The sequence below is a fragment of the Phyllobates terribilis genome, unplaced genomic scaffold (assembly GCF_046119375.1).
Source record: "Phyllobates terribilis strain yellow unplaced genomic scaffold, ASM4611937v1 Scaffold_4__5_contigs__length_816908805, whole genome shotgun sequence".
Taxonomy (NCBI): Eukaryota; Metazoa; Chordata; class Amphibia; order Anura; family Dendrobatidae; genus Phyllobates; species Phyllobates terribilis.
The window spans coordinates 515,279,909-515,298,276 of record NW_027362764.1 but is presented as its reverse complement, the minus strand read 5'-3'; the positions used below and the strand labels follow the sequence as shown (position 1 = coordinate 515,298,276).

Below are 18,368 nucleotides of genomic sequence, written 5' to 3'. Positions count from 1 at the left end.
GTGGGGAGAGAGCTGTCTGCGGTGCGTTGTGAGTGGGGAGAGAGCTGTCTGTGGGGCGTTGTGAGTGGGGAGAGAGCTGTCTGCGGGGCGTTGTGAGTGGGGTGAGAGCAGTCTGGGGGCGTTGTGAGTGGGGTGAGAGCAGTCTGCGGGGCGTTGTGAGTGGGGTGAGAGCTGTCTGCGGGGCGTTGTGAGTGGGGTGAGAGCAGTCTGTGGGGCGTTGAGTGGGGTGAGAGCTGTCTGCGGGGCGTTGTGAGTGGGGTGAGAGCAGTCTGGGGGCGTTGTGAGTGGGGAGAGAGCTGTCTGCGGGGCGTTGTGAGTGGGGAGAGAGCTGTCTGTGGGGCGTTGTGAGTGGGGAGAGAGCTGTCTGCGGGGCGTTGTGAGTTCATTAATAATAATGCTACTTGTATTAGGAAATGAAAGTATTACACTGTTAGAAGTCCGCCATGTTGCTACCGGTCCTAGTAGTAGTAATACTAGGAATAATACAGGTCCTAACAATTAGCACCGCGGATATCACTAGCACTGACCCCACTGCCGGTAATAGCCCCGGACTGATGGCCCCTCTGTATAACGACCCCAGTCCCGTCCGCAGCGCAATATTTGCGGGTACACGGCACGGGGGCGTGACGAGCAGCACATCACGTGGGCAGACTTGTGCGGTTGCCCTGGCGACCACGTGAAGCATCACGAAGCCGCGAATTGTAGCGCTGTGGGAGGGAGGTGGCGGTGCGGGCTCCTCCGTATAACGCGCTGTCAGGGGCCGGAGCCCAGTACAACAGGTGTGGTCGGGAGGAGGCGCAGCAGGTGGCACTGCAGGCAGTGTGTGTAGGACGTTTGGCACCGGCTGTACAATGGGCACAGGAGGTGCTGGCAAGTAGTGATGTGAGGCAGGGACTTACTTGGCAGAGGTCACACCCAGTACAGCGGGCACATGCAGGAGGGCTCCCCGGTCTCGCCAGCACTGTCCCACTCAACGCCTGGAAGGATGCAGCCGGCACCTGTGGCAGCTAATGGGGGGCGCAGTCTGGCACCCCTGGACCAGCAGCCCGCAGTGAAGGCGGTGCACGTGTACCGGAATGGGGACCCCTTTTACAGCGGCCGCCGCATGCTGATCCACGAGAAGAGGGTGGGCACATTTGATATCTTCCTGAAGGATGTCACCGGCAGGGTCCAGGCGCCATTCGGGGCAGTGCGGAACATCTACACCCCGAAGAGTGGCCACAGGGTCACCTCTCTGGAGGAGCTGCATCCCGGGGAGTGCTACGTGGCCGGAGGGAAGGAGACCTTCAAGAGGCTGGAGTAAGTATGAGGGGTCCATTACTCCACAGCAGGGGCATGGGGGCTGCAGACTGGCACTGGGTGGTGACTTGTACTATGTGATGTCCGGGGCAGGAGGGTCAGTAATATGTGGTGGGTGGCAGACTGGCACTGGGTGGTGACTTGTACTATGTGATGTCCGGGGCAGGAGGGTCAGTAATATGTGGTGGGTGGCAGACTGGCACTGGGTGGTGACTTGTACTATGTGATGTCCGGGGCAGGAGGGTCAGTAATATGTGGTGGGTGGCAGACTGGCACTGGGTGGTGACTTGTACTATGTGATGTCCGGGGCAGGAGGGTCAGTAATATGTGGTGGGTGACAGTACAAGTCACCACCCAGTGCCAGTCTGCCACCCACCACATATTACTGACCCTCCTGCCCCGGACATCACATAGTACAAGTCACCACCCAGTGCCAGTCTATGTGATGTCCCAGGCAGGAGGGTCAGTAATATGTGGTGGGTGGCAGACTGGCACTGATTGGTGACTTGAAGATGTACCATTTCTATTCTGCTGGCTTGTACTATTTCTCCACTATGTAATTCCATTGTAACTAGTCACTGCCCATTGTAGAGCATGGCACAGATACTGATCTGGGCAGGCTGTGGCCGCAGGCTCATTCCACTACCCTAGATCTATCTCTACGTGACCTGGCCATGGTACAGGGCTTGTTTGCACCTGGAACTACTTCTCTCCCAACTACTTAGGAACATCTACTGGGAATCACTGCCTACTGTTTCTATGGAAAATGGTAGAAAATGAGTATTTCAGTGATGACTATCTCCCATTACTTTCTGCGCTGGGACATTGTGCTGTGTACGGCTCTTGATTTTGGGGGTAAACTTTTTTTATGCATTTGAAGTCAATAGGAGCAGTCCCTGTGACCGGTGTGACCACAGGACAGGTGACGTCCCAGATAATTGGTGGTTGTGTTTGTTTTATGGATATTGTTTGTTGGTATTTCATTGTAAAAGTATAAAAGGCATTTACACACTGCCACTTGTCCACCCCTTCATAGGACTAGGTCAGGGCCATACTGGGATTAAGAGGCTGCCCTGGCACACAAACCTCACCTGCCCACATACAATACATTATCGCCCCACAACAGAGCCCCCAATACACCCTGCCACATACAATATCATTGTAGCCCCGCAACAGAGCCCCCAATTCACCCTGCCACACACAATATCATTATAGCCCCGCAACAGAGCCCACAATGCACCCTGCCACACACAATATCATTATAGCCCCGCAACAGAGCCCACAATGCACCCTGCCACACACAATATCATTATAGCCCCGCAACAGAGCCCACAATGCACCCTGCCACACACAATATCATTATAGCCCGCAACAGAGCCCACAATGCACCCTGCCACACACAATATCATTATAGCCCGCAACAGAGCCCACAATGCACCCTGCCACACACAATATCATTATAGCCCGCAACAGAGCCCACAATGCACCCTGCCACACACAATATCATTATAGCCCCACAACAGAGCCCACAATTCACCCTGCCACACACAATATCATTATAGCCCCACAACAGAGCCCACAATTCACCCTGCCACACACAATATCATTATAGCCCCACAACAGAGCCCACAATGCACCCTGCCACATACCAATATCATTATAGCCCCGCAACAGAGCCCACAATGCACCCTGCCACATACAGTATCATTATAGCCCCGCAACAGAGCCCACAATGCACCCTGCCATACACAATATCATTATAGCCCCGCAACAGAGCCCACAATGCACCCTGCCACATACAATATCATTATAGCCCGCAACAGAGCCCACAATGCCCCCTGCCACATACAGTATCATTATAGCCCGCAACAGAGCCCACAATGCACCCTGCCACATACAGTATCATTATAGCCCGCAACAGAGCCCACAATGCACCCTGCCACATACAATATCATTATAGCCCGCAACAGAGCCCACAATGCACCCTGCCACACACAATATCATTGTAGCCCGCAACAGAGCCCACAATGCACCCTGCCACACACAATATCATTATAGCCCGCAACAGAGCCCACAATGCACCCTGCCACACACCAATATCATTATAGCCCCACAACAGAGCCCACAATGCACCCTGCCACATACCAATATCATTATAGCCCCGCAACAGAGCCCACAATGCACCCTGCCACATACAATATCATTATAGCCCCGCAACAGAGCCCACAATGCACCCTGCCACATACAATATCATTATAGCCCCGCAACAGAGCCCACAATGCACCCTGCCACATACAATATCATTATAGCCCCGCAACAGAGCCCACAATGCACCCTGCCACATACCAATATCATTATAGCCCCGCAACAGAGCCCACAATGCACCCTGCCACACACAATATCATTATAGCCCCGCAACGGAGCCCACAATGCACCCTGCCACACACAATATCATTATAGCCCCGCAACAGAGCCCACAATGCACCCTGCCACACACAATATCATTATAGCCCCGCAACAGAGCCCACAATGCACCCTGCCACATACCAATATCATTATAGCCCCGCAACAGAGCCCACAATGCACCCTGCCACACACAATATCATTATAGCCCCGCAACGGAGCCCACAATGCCCCCTGCCACATCCAATATCATTATAGCCCGCAACGGAGCCCACAATGCCCCCTGCCACATACAATATCATTATAGCCCCGCAACAGAGCCCACAATGCACCCTGCCACATACCAATATCATTATAGCCCCGCAACAGAGCCCACAATGCACCCTGCCACATCCAATATCATTATAGCCCCGCAACGGAGCCCACAATGCACCCTGCCACACACAATATCATTATAGCCCCGCAACAGAGCCCACAATGCACCCTGCCACATACCAATATCATTATAGCCCCGCAACAGAGCCCACAATGCCCCCTGCCACACACAATATCATTATAGCCCCGCAACAGAGCCCACAATGCACCCTGCCACATACCAATATCATTATAGCCCCGCAACAGAGCCCACAATGCACCCTGCCACATACCAATATCATTATAGCCCCGCAACAGAGCCCACAATGCACCCTGCCACATACCAATATCATTATAGCCCCACAACAGAGCCCACAATGCACCCTGCCACATACCAATATCATTATAGCCCCGCAACAGAGCCTACATACAACACAAGGAAAATAAAAGTGGAATAGAGAAACAATTATACTGTCAGGGGCATATTTTAGTCATGCCACCCCTATAATAATAATACCACAGTGCAGCTATAAATACCTCCCCAGCTGCACTAAATACCAGAGTGCAGCACTGACCACCTCCCCAGCTGCTCTAAATACCAGAGTGCAGCACTGACCACCTCCCCAGCAGCTCTAAATACCAGAGTGCAGCACTGACCACCTCCCCAGCAGCTCTAAATACCAGAGTGCAGCACTGACCACCTCCCCAGCAGCTCTAAATACCAGAGTGCAGCACTGACCACCTCCCCAGCAGCTCTAAATACCAGAGTGCACCAAATACCACAGTGTACCATTGTTCCCTTCCACACTAATAGCGTTATTTCTCCCCTTTCTACCCCTCCACTACTGGTAGCATTATTGCCCTAATACCCTGCCCTGCACTACTGGTAGGGTTATAGCCTTCCTTCTCTTCTGAACTACTGATTGTATTATTTTCTCTCTTTCCACTCCTCCCCTACTAGTAGTATTATTGCCCCACCTCCCGGGCCATCCCACCGTTACCATTATTTCTCCCCCTTTAAATTTATCCCTATCATTGCCCTCATTCTCACCCCCACCCTACTGGTAGTATCATTGTCCCCTTTCTTACTACGCCCCCTGTGGTAGAACTTTGTCCTCTCTCACTTGCAGCTGTATTGTCCTCTTCTCACTCCTCCCTGACTCAACACTAATTAGCCTTCCACCTCCTAGAAGAAGCTCCAAGACATTGGCACATGTGAATCAGCAGATAGGATGGAGATTGTATGGAGAGCTTGCTGGGCTTCTCTCTTCCCTCATCTGAAGTTCATGATGTGTTGGCTGCTGTCTCTGGCTGGGAGAAAGCCAAATGGACTGTGATCATGTGACCCTGAGGTCACTCTAGGTTCTTCTGCCCCTTCAGTCATAGATTCTGCACTGATAATACAGGGCTGGCATTGTCAGCGCAGTCTCTACTTTCTCTGTGCAGGCAGTCTCCTAATTGACTGGACCACTGGGAAACTACCCAGTAGTGCAGATTACCAGTCTGGGCCGGGATCATTCCCTGTTCACATCAGATTGATGACTTCCCTTGTATACATTTAACATATAAAGGACTTTTCCCACAAACAGAAGTTGATTTTAATCAATAGATCTTGGAATAATAATAAAGTTCCACAATTGGATGTGTTTAAATAAAATGTTCATGTGCTGAGATAATCTTATAAATGTGCCCCTGCTGTGTACTGTGTAATCGCTGTGTCTGACCTTGCAGGGACATGGTCAATTATACTACACTGCTCAAAAAAATAAAGGGAACACTTAAACAACAGAATATAACTCCAAGTAAATCAAACTTCTGTGAAATCAAACTGTCCACTTAGGAAGCAACACTGATTGACAATCAATTTCACATGCTGTTGTGCAAATGAAATAGACAATAGATGGCAATTATTGGCAATTATCAAGACATCCTCAATAATGGAGTGGTTCTGCAGGTGGGGACCACAGACCACATCTCACTACCCATGCTTTTTGGCTGATGTTTTGGTCACTTTTGAATGTTGGTTGTGCTTTCACACTCGTGGTAGCATGAGACGGACTCTACAACCCACAGAAGTTGCTCAGGTAGTGCAGCTCATCCTGGATGGCCCATCAATGTGAGCTGTGGCAAGAAGGTTTGCTGTGTCTGTCAGTACAGTGTCCAGATGCTGGAGGCGCTACCAGGAGACAGGCCAGTACACCAGGAGACGTGGAGGGTGATGTAGGCGGGCAACAACCGAGCAGCAGGACCGCTACCTCCGCCTTTGTGCAAGGAGGAACAGGAGGAGCACTGCCAGAGCCCTGCAAAATGACCTCCAGACCACAAATGTGCATGTGTCTGCACAAACTGTTAGAAACAGACTCCATGAGGGTGGTATGAGGGCTTGACATCCACAGAAGGGTGGTTGTGCTCACAGCCCAACACCATGCAGGACGCTTAGAATTTGCCACAGAACACCAGGATTGGCCAAGTCGCCACTGGCGCCCTATGCTCTTCACAGATGAAAGCAGGTTCACACTGAGCTCATGTGACAGAGTCTGGAGACGCCATGGAGAGCGATCTGCCGCCTGCAACATCCTTCAGTATGACCGGTTTGGCAGTGGGTCAGTAATGCTGTGGGGTGGCATTTCTTTGGAAGGCCTCACAGCCCTCCATGTGCTCGCCAGAGGTAGCCTGACTGCCATTAGGTACCGAGATGAGATCCTCAGACCCCTTGTGAGACCATATGCTGGTGCGGTTGTCCCTGGGTTCCTCCTAATGCAGGACAATGCCAGACCTCATGTGGCTGGGGTGTGTCAGCAGTTCCTACAAGATGAAGGCATTGAAGCTATGGACTGGCCCGCCTGTTCCCCAGACCTGAATCCGATTGAGCACATCTGGGACATCATGTCTCGCTCCATCCACCAACGTCACGTTGCACTACAGACTGTCCAGGAGTTGGCGGATGCTTTAGTCCAGGTATGGGAGGAGATCCCACAGGAGACCATCTGCAACCTCATCAGGAGCATGCCCAGGCGTTGAAGGGAGGTCATACAGGCACGTGGAGGCCACACACAATACTGAGCCTCATTTTGACTTGTTTTAACCCCTTCGCAACCCTGGGATTTTCCGTTTTTTGTATTTTCGTTTTTTGCTCCCCTTGTTCCCAGAGTCATAGTGTTTTTATTTTTTGGTCAATATGGCCGTGTAAGGGCTTATTTTTTGCGGGATGAGTTGTACTTTTCAACGCCATTACTAGTTTTACCATATAGTGTACAGGAAGACTGGAAAAAAATTCCAAGTGCGGTGAAATTGCAAAAAAAGTTCAATACCACAGATGTTGTGTTTTTTTTTTTTTTTTTTTTTTTTTTTTTTTTTTTTTAACCACGTTCACTGAATGCTAAAACTGACCTGCCATTATTATTCTCCAGGTCATTACGAGTTCGTAAATACCAAACATGTATAGGTTCTTTTTTATTTAAGTGGTGAAAAAAAATTCCAAAGTTTGGTTAAAAAAAAAAAAAAAAGCGCCATTTTCCAAGACCCGTAGCGTCTCCATTTTACGGGATCTGGGCCCGGGTGAGGGCTTATTTTTTGCGCACCGAGCTGAAGTTTTTATTGATACCGTTTTGGGGTAGATCCGATGTTTTGATCGCCCGTTATTGCAATGTTGCGGCGACCAAAAAACATAATTCTGACGTTTAGAATTTTTTTTCTCGTTACGCTGTTTACCGATCGGATTAATTCTTTTTTTATATTGATAGATCGGGCGATTCTGAACGCGGCGATACCAAATATGTGTATGTGTTTTTTTTTTTTTTAATTATTTTATTTTTATTTTGAATGGGGCGAAAGGGGGGTGATTTAAACTTTTATATTTTTTTAATATTTTTAAAAACCTTTTTTTTCACTTTTTGCTTGCTTCTATAGTCTCCATAGGAGACTAGAAGCAGCACTTGTCTGATCGCCTCTGCTACATACAGATGATCAGCAGATCACCTGTATGTAGCAGAAATGGTCCTGTGCTATGAGCGCCGACCACTAGGTGGCGGTCATAGCGACCAGCTCATGACAACCACTGGAGACTGCTGCAGACCCAGGGTTGTCATGCCCACCCATCGGTGACCCGCGATCACGTGACGGGTCACCGATGGGCGGGGTAAGTGACGCGCTTCCGGCGTGGCGCTGTTAAATGCCGCTGTCAGAGATTGACAGCGGCATTTAACATGTTAACAGCCACGGGTGGATCGCGATTCCACCCGCGGCTGTTGCGGGCTCATGTCAGCTGTAATAATCAACTGACATGTGCCCGATTCAGTGTGGGCTCAGCGCCGGAGCCCTCACTGAACCGGGGGATTACAGCATGTGCGTACTAATACGGCACAGGCTGTAAAGGGGTTAAGGACATTACATCAAAGTTGGATCAGCCTGTAGTGTGTTTTTCCACTTTAATTTTGGGAGTGACTCCAAATCCAGGCCTCCATTGGTTAATACATTTGATTTCCATTGATGATTTTTGTGTGATTTTGTTGTCAGCACATTCAACTTTGTACAGAACAAAGTATTCAATGAGAATATTTCATTCATTCACATCTAGGATGTGTTAAATATTTGAGTGTTCCCTTTATTTTTTTGAGCAGTGTAGTATAATTGACCATGTCCCTGCAAGGTCAGACACGGCAATTACACAGCACACAGCAGGGGAACATTTATAAGATTATCTCAGCGCAGGAACATTTTATTTAAACACATCTAATTGTGTAAGTTATTATTGTTCCAAGATCTATTGATTAAAATCCACTTCTGTTTGTGGGAAAACCCCTTTAATGATGAATGCAGTGCAGTAGTAGTGTTCACCCATAAGTGCCTATAATAAGAGTTGTGTGTGTTTATATTATATATTATATTATACAGTATATATAATATATATACAGTAGAGACCAAAAGTTTGGACACACCTTCTCATTTAAATTTTTTTCTGTATTTTCATGACTGAAAATTGTACATTCACACTGAAGGCATCAAAACTATGAATTAACACATGTGGAATTATATACTTAACAAAAAAGTGTGAAACAACTGAAAATATGTCTTATATTCTAGGTTCTTCAAAGTAGCCACCTTTTGCTTTGATGACTGCTTTGCACACTCTTGGCATTCTCTTGATGAGCTTCAAGAGGTAGTCACCGGAAATGGTCTTCCAGCAATCTTGAAGGAGTTCCCAGAGATGCTTAGCACTTGTTGGCCCTTTTGCCTTCACTCTGCGGTCCAGCTCATCCCAAACCATCTCGATTGGGTTCAGGTCTGGTGACTGTGGAGGCAAGGTCATCTGGCGCAGCACCCCATCACTCTCCTTCTTGGTCAAATAACCCTTACACAGCCTGGAGGTGTGTTTGGGGTCATTGTCCTGTTGAAAAATAAATGATGATCCAACTAAACGCAAACATGATGGAATAGCATGCCGCTGCAAGATGCTGTGGTAGCCATGCTGGTTCAGTATGCCTTCAATTTTGAATAAATCCCCAACAGTGTCACCAGCAAAGCACCCCCACACCATCACACCTCCTTCTCCATACTTCACGGTGGGAACCAGGCATGTAGTGTCCATCCGTTCACCTTTTCTGCGTCGCACAAAGACACGGTGGTTGGAACCAAAGATCTCAAATTTGGACTCATCAGACCAAAGCACAGATTTCCACTGGTCTAATGTCCATTCCTTGTGTTCTTTAGCTCAAACAAGTTTCTTCTGCTTGTTGCCTGTCCTTAGCAGTGGTTTCCTAGCTGCTATTTTACCATGAAGGCCTGCTGCACAAAGTCTCCTCTTAACAGTTGTTGTAGAGATGTGTCTGCTGCTAGAACTCTGTGTGGCATTGACCTGGTCTCTAATCTGAGCTGCTGTTAACCTGCGATTTCTGAGGCTGGTGACTCGGATAAACTTATCCTCAGAAGCAGAGGTGACTCTTGGTCTTCCTTTCCTGGGGCGGTCCTCATGTGAGCCAGTTTCTTTGTAGCGCTTGATGGTTTTTGCAACTGCACTTGGGGACACTTTCAAAGTTTTCCCAATTTTTCGGACTGACTGACCTTCATTTCTTAAAGTAATGATGGCTACTCGTTTTTCTTTACTTAGCTGCTTTTTTCTTGCCATAATACAAATTCTAACAGTCTATTCAGTAGGACTATCAACTGTGTATCGACCTGACTTCTGCACAACACAACTGATGGTCCCAACCCCATTTATAAGGCAAGAAATCCCACTTATTAAACCTGACAGGGTACACCTGTGAAGTGAAAACCATTTCCGGTGACTACCTCTTGAAGCTCATCAAGAGAATGCCAAGAGTGTGCAAAGCAGTCATCAAAGCAAAAGGTGGCTACTTTGAAGAACCTAGAATATAAGACATATTTTCAGTTGTTTCACACTTTTTTGTTAAGTATATAATTCCATATGTGTTAATTCATAGTTTTGATGCCTTCAGTGTGAATATACAATTTTCATAGTCATGAAAATACAGAAAAATGCGTGCCCACTATGCGTTTTTCAAGCGTTTTTCCCACGGAATTTCAATAGCGAAAACGCTTGGTAATACGTGCCCCATGGTCCCCAATGATTATCATTGCGGAAAAATACGCAGCATGTCCATTAATTTTGTGGACACGCAGCTTAATTGCCGCCATTGACTTGCATTGATTCGCATAATATCTGTATGAGCACATGTGGATATTATGCGATTCAATGTGCGGATGGTACCCGGGTCTGGAGAAGAGGAGACTCTCCTCCAGACTCGGGTACCATAGAGCCTGTTAAAAAAAAAAAAAAAAAAAATGTAAATAAAAAATAAAGATTATACTTACCTTCTGATGGCCCCCGGTGTTTTCTCCGCTGCATCCGGTCTGTTGTATGGGCCGCGGTGGTGTAAAAGGACCTACCATGACGTCATTGAGTCATGTGACTCAATACCAAGCATAGCCACTACTAAAACAGTGTGAAAAATAGTGGGGCCTCTTTAAACAGATGATCAGTGGGATTGCCGAGAATGGAACCCCATCAATCCAATATTTCCACTCCAAAGGACCAGAAGACCTCTTTAACTTTGTGGGTTGTGTCACTTGAAGTCTCTTCTTATTAACTGACAATTAAAATTCTATGCTTTAATTGTCCCCTAAAATCTGTAACATTTTGTTCATCTCAGCGTAGGATTTCTATTTTTCTTCAGTGAATCGCACTGCATGGGTAAAAACCGCTCTGAAATATGGGATAGTACAAGAAAGACTTGGCACTCGCTTCTTCACATAGATTGAAATATTTTATTGTTCATAGAAATTCCAAATTCAAGACGTTTCGGTCAGTAAGACCTTCATCAGTTATCTTGTAGTTGGTTACACTGCAGCAGGCAGCACTGGAAAGGTGTCTGCAGTATCCACTGCTCAGACAAGTAGTGGAATATCGGATAGGCTGTAAATTTTTTTTTTACAATCGTTACATTTTAAATCTTCCGAGACCCCATTATAATTTTTCCAGTGGTCTCAGTCTTGTCTGAGTTTATTTTGCTGAAACACTGACTTACTTTCTGGGTAAATTGTCACTTGGTTACTAATATTGAAGATTTTTAGTAAGTAGATTCCAATTTTTATTTCTTTAGCTATGACCTTATGGTATTAGACTAGAACTACCAGGGAGCTTGACTATCAGTGACAACCATCCTCCTGCAGGTAATAGGGTGGGCACACCTGCTGGGCCTTGGTGATAGCCCTGATATATATTGGAATCAGAGAAGGAGACTTGACGCATGTCTCCCATTTTACTGATGACGTGCACGCACTTTATAACGCATGTAGGGGTTAAAGCTAGCAGCAGATTTGTGTTGTTTTTTTTTTTGTTTTTTTTTGTTTTTTTTTATTCTACCACTAATCTAAACTAATTTGGAAATTAATGAGAAACTGAGTATAATTTGCATTCATTCATTTTTACAGTCTGGCACCTGTTCAGTTTAATAAACCACAACAAATAGATCATGATGGACTTTAATTGAACTGTCCACCTTTGCAAACCATTTTTTCTTAGTGCATCTAAACTTTAAAGTCAAGCAATTCTGCAAAAAGTCTTTCTTAAACTTTCCCGTTGACTTGTGTCTGTAGCCGATATGCAGATCTATGCATCTCCATGGCAACCGACAACAAACCGACCCCTGTATAGTCTAACCAAGCAGCTCAATACACATTAGACTAACAACGTCGGCTGAACCTGCTGAGATTGGCTGGCTTAAGCCCCCGTCTCACATAGCAAGATCGCTAGCGAGATCGCTGCTGTGTCACGGTTTTGGTGACGCAACAGCGACCTCACCAGCGATGTCGCTGTGTGTGACACTTTGCAGCGATCAGGCCCCTGCTGTGAGGTCGCTGATCGCTGCAAAGTGTCCTGGACCATTTTTTGGTCGTTGCCCTCCCGCTGGTCTGGTCAGCACACATCGCTGTGTGTGACCAGCGGGAGCAGCGATCAGGCTGGTAACCATGATAAACATCGGGTTACTAGGGGCACACGCGCACCTAGTAACCCGTTGTTTATCATGGTTACGAGCCTGCTAAAGTAAGCGGTAACCTCCCGCTCACCGTAGCAGAGTGGTAACCATGTGCCCCTAGTAACTCGATGTTTATCATGGTTACCAGCCTGCTCCTGCTTCAGCAGGCTGGTAGCCAGGAGCAGGACGTCGTGGAAAGATCCTTTCCACGATGTGGCTGCTCCCCTGATCGTTGGTGAGCCTGCCTGTTTGACGGCTCACCAGCGACCACATAGCGACGCAGCAACGATCCCTGACAGGTCGTATCGTTGTCGGGATCGTTGCAGCGTCGCTAAGTGTGACGGGGCCTTTAGTCTACAGTGTAATTAGTAGAGGGGCCTCCCACTGTCCCCTGACAGGTGATGTCACGGGAGATAAGGATACAGTATGTTTGATTTTGAACTGCCAATTGTTTTATTCTCTGAGATATGTCGCTACCAGGGGTGTCTGGCAGCGGCTCTCTCATAGAGAACACAACAAGCGCTCCTGTGCATGGAGAAATTGGTAGACATAGCTGCTGGCCAAGGGATCAGCTGTCTATTGTGTATGGGGCCCTCTACATCTGTCCCCTGTATCAATACTTTGTTAGCCAACGGAAGTTATATTATAGAACAGATAAAAGTAGTAAGTAGATAGATCTATGGAATGTGACTACAGGATCAGACTGCGCAGGGTTTGTTTGTAGTCTGTTACCGTGGAGACGCAAAGAAACTCTTAAAACACAGTCCATTAGTAAAGGTATTTCATTTTTCATCTTGGATGCATTAGGACACTTAAAATAATTGTAAGCAGAGGTGTCCATATTATGTGATGGGTTCAAACAAGGATCAAAACAGAAATTGTTTCATTTCCATCTGTAAACCATCTCTATTACAGACACTTATCAGCACAAAGCCTACAACAAATCTGTGCTCACAGTAATGTGGTGTAACTAGAATTTCCCCTTGTAACAAAGGTTCACTTGTCACCTTTCTTATAGTCCGTGCTAATGAAGTGCTATAAAGATCTGAGCCGTCCACTGGCATTGTGCAAGTAACTGAGCACATAACTTACTGGTAGTGAGCTGTTTATTTGCATAGAGATGTTTACAATCATTTCTAACTTTTTTTTTTGTAAAGTTTGTGTAATAACAGCATCTTTCACATGTATGGAACCAGGGGCGGACACCGATAGCAGAGGGTCCCTGTACAAGAACAGAATATGAGCCCCTTTGTGTCCAGCAAGCAGTTCATTATAGAGCAAAACCCTTCTGTTTAATGATGCTCCAGTAATTGTAACCTATGCAATTCTTATGCTCAGTTCCCTACATGCAATCTAATAGTAGAAAACCCCTTAGAGGGGTTGTCCAGGACTTGTGTATCGAAGACCTATTCTTTGTATAGGCCATCAATGTCAGAGCTATGGGGGTCCGACACCCGGCTCACCCACTGATCAGCTGTTTGCAACGCCATCTGCAGCTGTGTACACAGAATACAGAACCAGAAGAGCGCAGCTCTGAACACTGTGTAGTGGCCGTTCTCAGGCGCTGCAGTTCAGCTCCTACTGAAGTAAGTGGGAGCTAAGCTGAAATACTCAAAAATGATACTGTTTTGTCTCTGTACACTTTGTACATCGGGCCACAGCTGATGCTGCCAAGAGATGATCAGTGAGCGAGCACTGACTGCGTATCCTAGGTCGTCATATAAGTCCTGGACAAGTCCTTTAATGACCAACATATAGCATTTCCATGGTGGCCATTCAGGGGGCTTCTTCTGAAATGGCACCTTTTTCAGAAGAAAGCTGCGCAGTTCTTTGTAAAGTTGGTGCTTGACACCTTCATCTAAAGTGTTTGATAGAGGGATGCGGCCCACTTTCTCAGCCCAATAGCCCCCTGTATCCTGTTTATGATGGGTACAATGCTTTACTGTGGTAGTCCCCAGGATTGCCTATGAAGATACGTCAGTGGCATGGGCCAATACACTATCTGTCAGTGTAACGGAGGCCATAGTGCCATGAAATATATTATATACAAGCAGTGAAAAGATTGCCGGTTCAAGTGTCTTAGGGAAGAGCAAAAAAATAGCGAATGTGTTGCATTGCTAAACAGATACATTTTTTTTGAGTCATAAACGTGTAAAGAGACAGCTAATATGATTCCTGTCCTGTTGCTTTAGAAAGGTTATAGGGAACCTGGCGTCTTATTAAAAAATGCCATCCCTCTCCCTGCACTATACATGCACTGCAGTGCAGACTGTCCACGGTGCCAGGGAGTGATTACAGCGCAGTCACTGAGTAGTGTGCAGTGACTGTAACCCCCTACACCAGCTGAGTAGTGTGCGGTGACTAACCCCCTACATCAGCTCAATGACTGGAAGCGAACTTCTGCAGGGAGAATATCGTTTCATTTTCTCCCTGTAGCTGCTCTTCAATAAGCCTGCCAGACATCATTTAATTGCTATTACCATTATATCTGCAGGTAAATTGCGCTTTTGGAGGTTTAAAGGTTCCATTTAAATGTCCAGATGCAAACATGTTGAAACTAGCGTGCCTGCTATTAACTGCAGCCGCAAATAGTCGTGACGTAAGCGGAAGCTAGAGCCGGCTGCAGCCGGGGTCATGTGCTGCCTGTGCGCGGTCAGCGATAGCGCCGCGCACAGGCTGTATTGGCAACATGAGGTATTTACGAAATTCATTAGGGGCCCCGGGGGGATACATTGGGGGGTTAATTTAAAGTAGTGGACAACCCCTCTAAACCCCGCTTCGCTGATTGGTCGCGCCCCGCTCACTCACGTTTACTGAACACGTTCTGTCAGTCACAGTGCGCTGAACAGATACTTCTTTACCGTACGCTATCACGATTTACGCTTCCTGTCTTCCAATGGGTTGTAAGCGAAAATACGCCAATGAGGATGACAGAATAAACTACATACATATTCTAGAATACCCGATGCGTTAGAATCGGGCCACCATCTAGTGCTATTATAAGACTGGTATATATGTCAAATTGCTTTAATACTTTCTTATTATTTTTCAGTTATTTACATATAGGAGAAAACAAGAAAAAGCCAGTAGATCCTCTGAGCCAGGTAATGTCATATTCGTTCCGTGCATGAGCGCCTTACTACCATCATGTTAACAACTGAGTGATCTTTGAGATTTTATACTTAGGTTTATACAATTATTGTGTTGCCAGACAATAATACCCAAAACATCCTAGCTATGTTTTACGTGGTTCTGCCACAATGAGGTATTATTTTCTTCTTTTATACATATCTTGGCACCCCCTGCTGTTCTTTTGGTTCTTTCTCAGAACGTTCACCTTGTGTCCAGTGCTGGTGAGAAGAAGACACTTCTAGTTCTCTGATTCCTACTGGACGCCTTGCATAATAGCAGGAATCACTCTGCCGCCCATACACAACAGAATCCGGACCGTCTGACTGACGTACTGAGCATGTTCGTCCACCAGAACTGGACACATAGGTGGACATTCTGAGATTGATCCACAAGAATAACAGGAGGTGCCATAACAACTATCTAACAGCAATACCATTTTTGTAAAAGTGTGTGTGATGTATAACAGTAAGATAATATTTGTTAAGGGAACAACCCTTTAAAAAGACAGTGGCTTCACCTTGAGCGTAGAGTTTGCCGATCCCTGATACTGCTGCACACCTTTTGTATGTGTTCTCCATATGCAGAAGAGAATAAGCTGCCGCTAGACTTCTCTGTTGTGTGGTATTTTTCCTGGCACAACAAAGGATCAGGCATGTTGAAATACAACATGTCTGATCCTATCTGCCGCTGGGGAGAGTTGGAGCCCCCTCATTTAGGATACGATCCTTTGATAAATATTTGGTGAGTTTATGATGTTGCAGATTTTTTTGCAGCATTTATGAATCTATTAGGTAAATTAGGTTGCTTGTGTTATTTTCATTGCCTTTATGAATGCATTTTTTTTTTCATGTGTTTTTATTGTATTTTTGACTCTGCAGATTTTGTCTCTTGGTGGTAGATCATGTTTTAAATAAAGCTTTTTTTATACTATTTGGCTTTGCTAATTACTAATACAGTCATGTGCGGATTACATGCATTTTTAGTACATTTCCCTAGTAGAAACGCACTAAAAACACGTGTGCATTTTTTATCTGCTTATTTTCTGCATCTCATGCGATTCTATGGGAAAAATCTGCACATAAAACTGTACCCGCAAGAAAAATTTACATATTGTGAATTAAAAAAAGCACCGCAGGTCAGTTTACACAGCTTTAAAAAGAGCACAGTGTGCATGAGATTTCTATAAATCCCATCCACTTTGCTAAAACTGTAAGATGCTACGTTTCTGACTCCGTGAAAATACGCAGCGTCAAAAATTCATCCTGGGAACTTAACGTAATGGTCTTCTGGTCTGGCTGAAATCAGCAGGTTCATCTGGCAATCATTTAATGGGTATGTTAATTTTCAGGCATTGGTGTTACTCATTACTAATTAAGCAAAGCACTCCATTGTTGGTGGGAAATTGTGGAAGACTTGCATCTAAATTATCCTTCTCTTAAAGGGGTTGACCAGTTTGGACAATCTCCTTCCTTGTGGGCATTTTGTTTTATCTAGTTGTGGGTAAGATATCCCCCCTGCTGTAGTTTTTAGGGGCACCCTCAGGTGAACACTGGTTTTTCCTACATAAGATTCACGTATACAGAGAATCCCAATTGAATTACACCCGTCAGGTGGTTTGACACTTTTTTAAAAGTCTCTAATACGACAATTTAAATTTGGATATCTGAAGCATGCATCTTCTTGATGTCACTATTTTATTCAGTTTATTACTGTTCCAATTTTTTAATTTATTTGTGTTCACACTGTGGGTGAATGTAGATTTCTCCGTTTGGACAAATGGAATCCCTTTGTATTACAATCACCTGAGATGAAGGCACACACACATTATATACAGTCATGGCTGAAAATGTTGGCAGCCTTGAAATTGTTTCAGAAAGTGAAGTATTTCTCCCAGAAAATTATTGCAATTACTCATGTTCTGTTATACATATGCTTATTTCCTTTGTTTGTTTGTATTGGAACAACACACAAAAAAAGAGAAAAAAAGACAAGTTGGACATCATTTCACACACAACCCCAAAAATGGGTCGGACAAAATTGTTGGCACCCTCAACTTAATATTTGGTTGCACACCCTTTGGAATAAATAACTGCAATCAATGTCTTCCTATAACCATCAACAAGCTTCTTCTTACACCTCTCAACTGGAATTTTGGATCACTCTTCTTTTGCAAACTGCTCCAGGTCTCTCATATTTGAAGGTCGCCTTCCCCCAACAGCAATTTTAACATCTCTTCACAGGTGTTCAATGGGAATTAGGTCCAGGTTCATTACTGACCACTTCAGAACTCTACAGCGCTTTTTTTTCCATCCATTTCTGGGTGCTTCTTGAAGTATGTTTGGGGTCCGCTTTCTGACACTGGGCACTACATTGCGACCCAAAATCCTTTGGTAATCTTCAGATTTCATGAAGCCTTGCACACAGTCAAGGCACCCAGTGTCAGAGGCAGCAAAACACCCCCAAAACATCTTTGAACCTTCACCATATGTAACTGTAGGTACTGTGTTCTTGTCTTTGAAGGCCTCATTCCATTTTTGGTAAACAGTAAAATGATGTGCTTTACCAAAAAGCTCTCTTGGTCTCATCTGTCCACAAGACGCTTTCCCAGAAGGATTTTGGCTTACACACGTACATTTTGACCAACTGCTGTCTAACTTTTTTATGTCTGTGTGTCAGCTGTGTGGT

The 18,368-nt window shown here is 45.7% G+C and overlaps 1 protein-coding gene across 3 annotated transcripts in view; it reads left to right on the top strand.

Annotated features, from left to right (window-relative positions):
- Window positions 1–663: 663 nt before the first annotated feature.
- The window catches only part of DCDC2 (doublecortin domain containing 2), a 172,441-nt gene continuing 154,736 nt past the window's right edge, over window positions 664–18,368 (top strand). For 2 of the 3 annotated variants that reach the window (XM_073678850.1, XM_073678848.1), the window contains exons 1-2: window positions 664–1,299; window positions 15,604–15,655. In XM_073678850.1, coding sequence (XP_073534951.1) covers window positions 932–1,299; window positions 15,604–15,655 — 420 coding nt within the window. In that variant the 5' untranslated portion in view covers window positions 664–931. The remainder of the gene's footprint in view (window positions 1,300–15,603; window positions 15,656–18,368) is intronic. The other variant, XM_073678849.1, reaches the window with a different exon arrangement.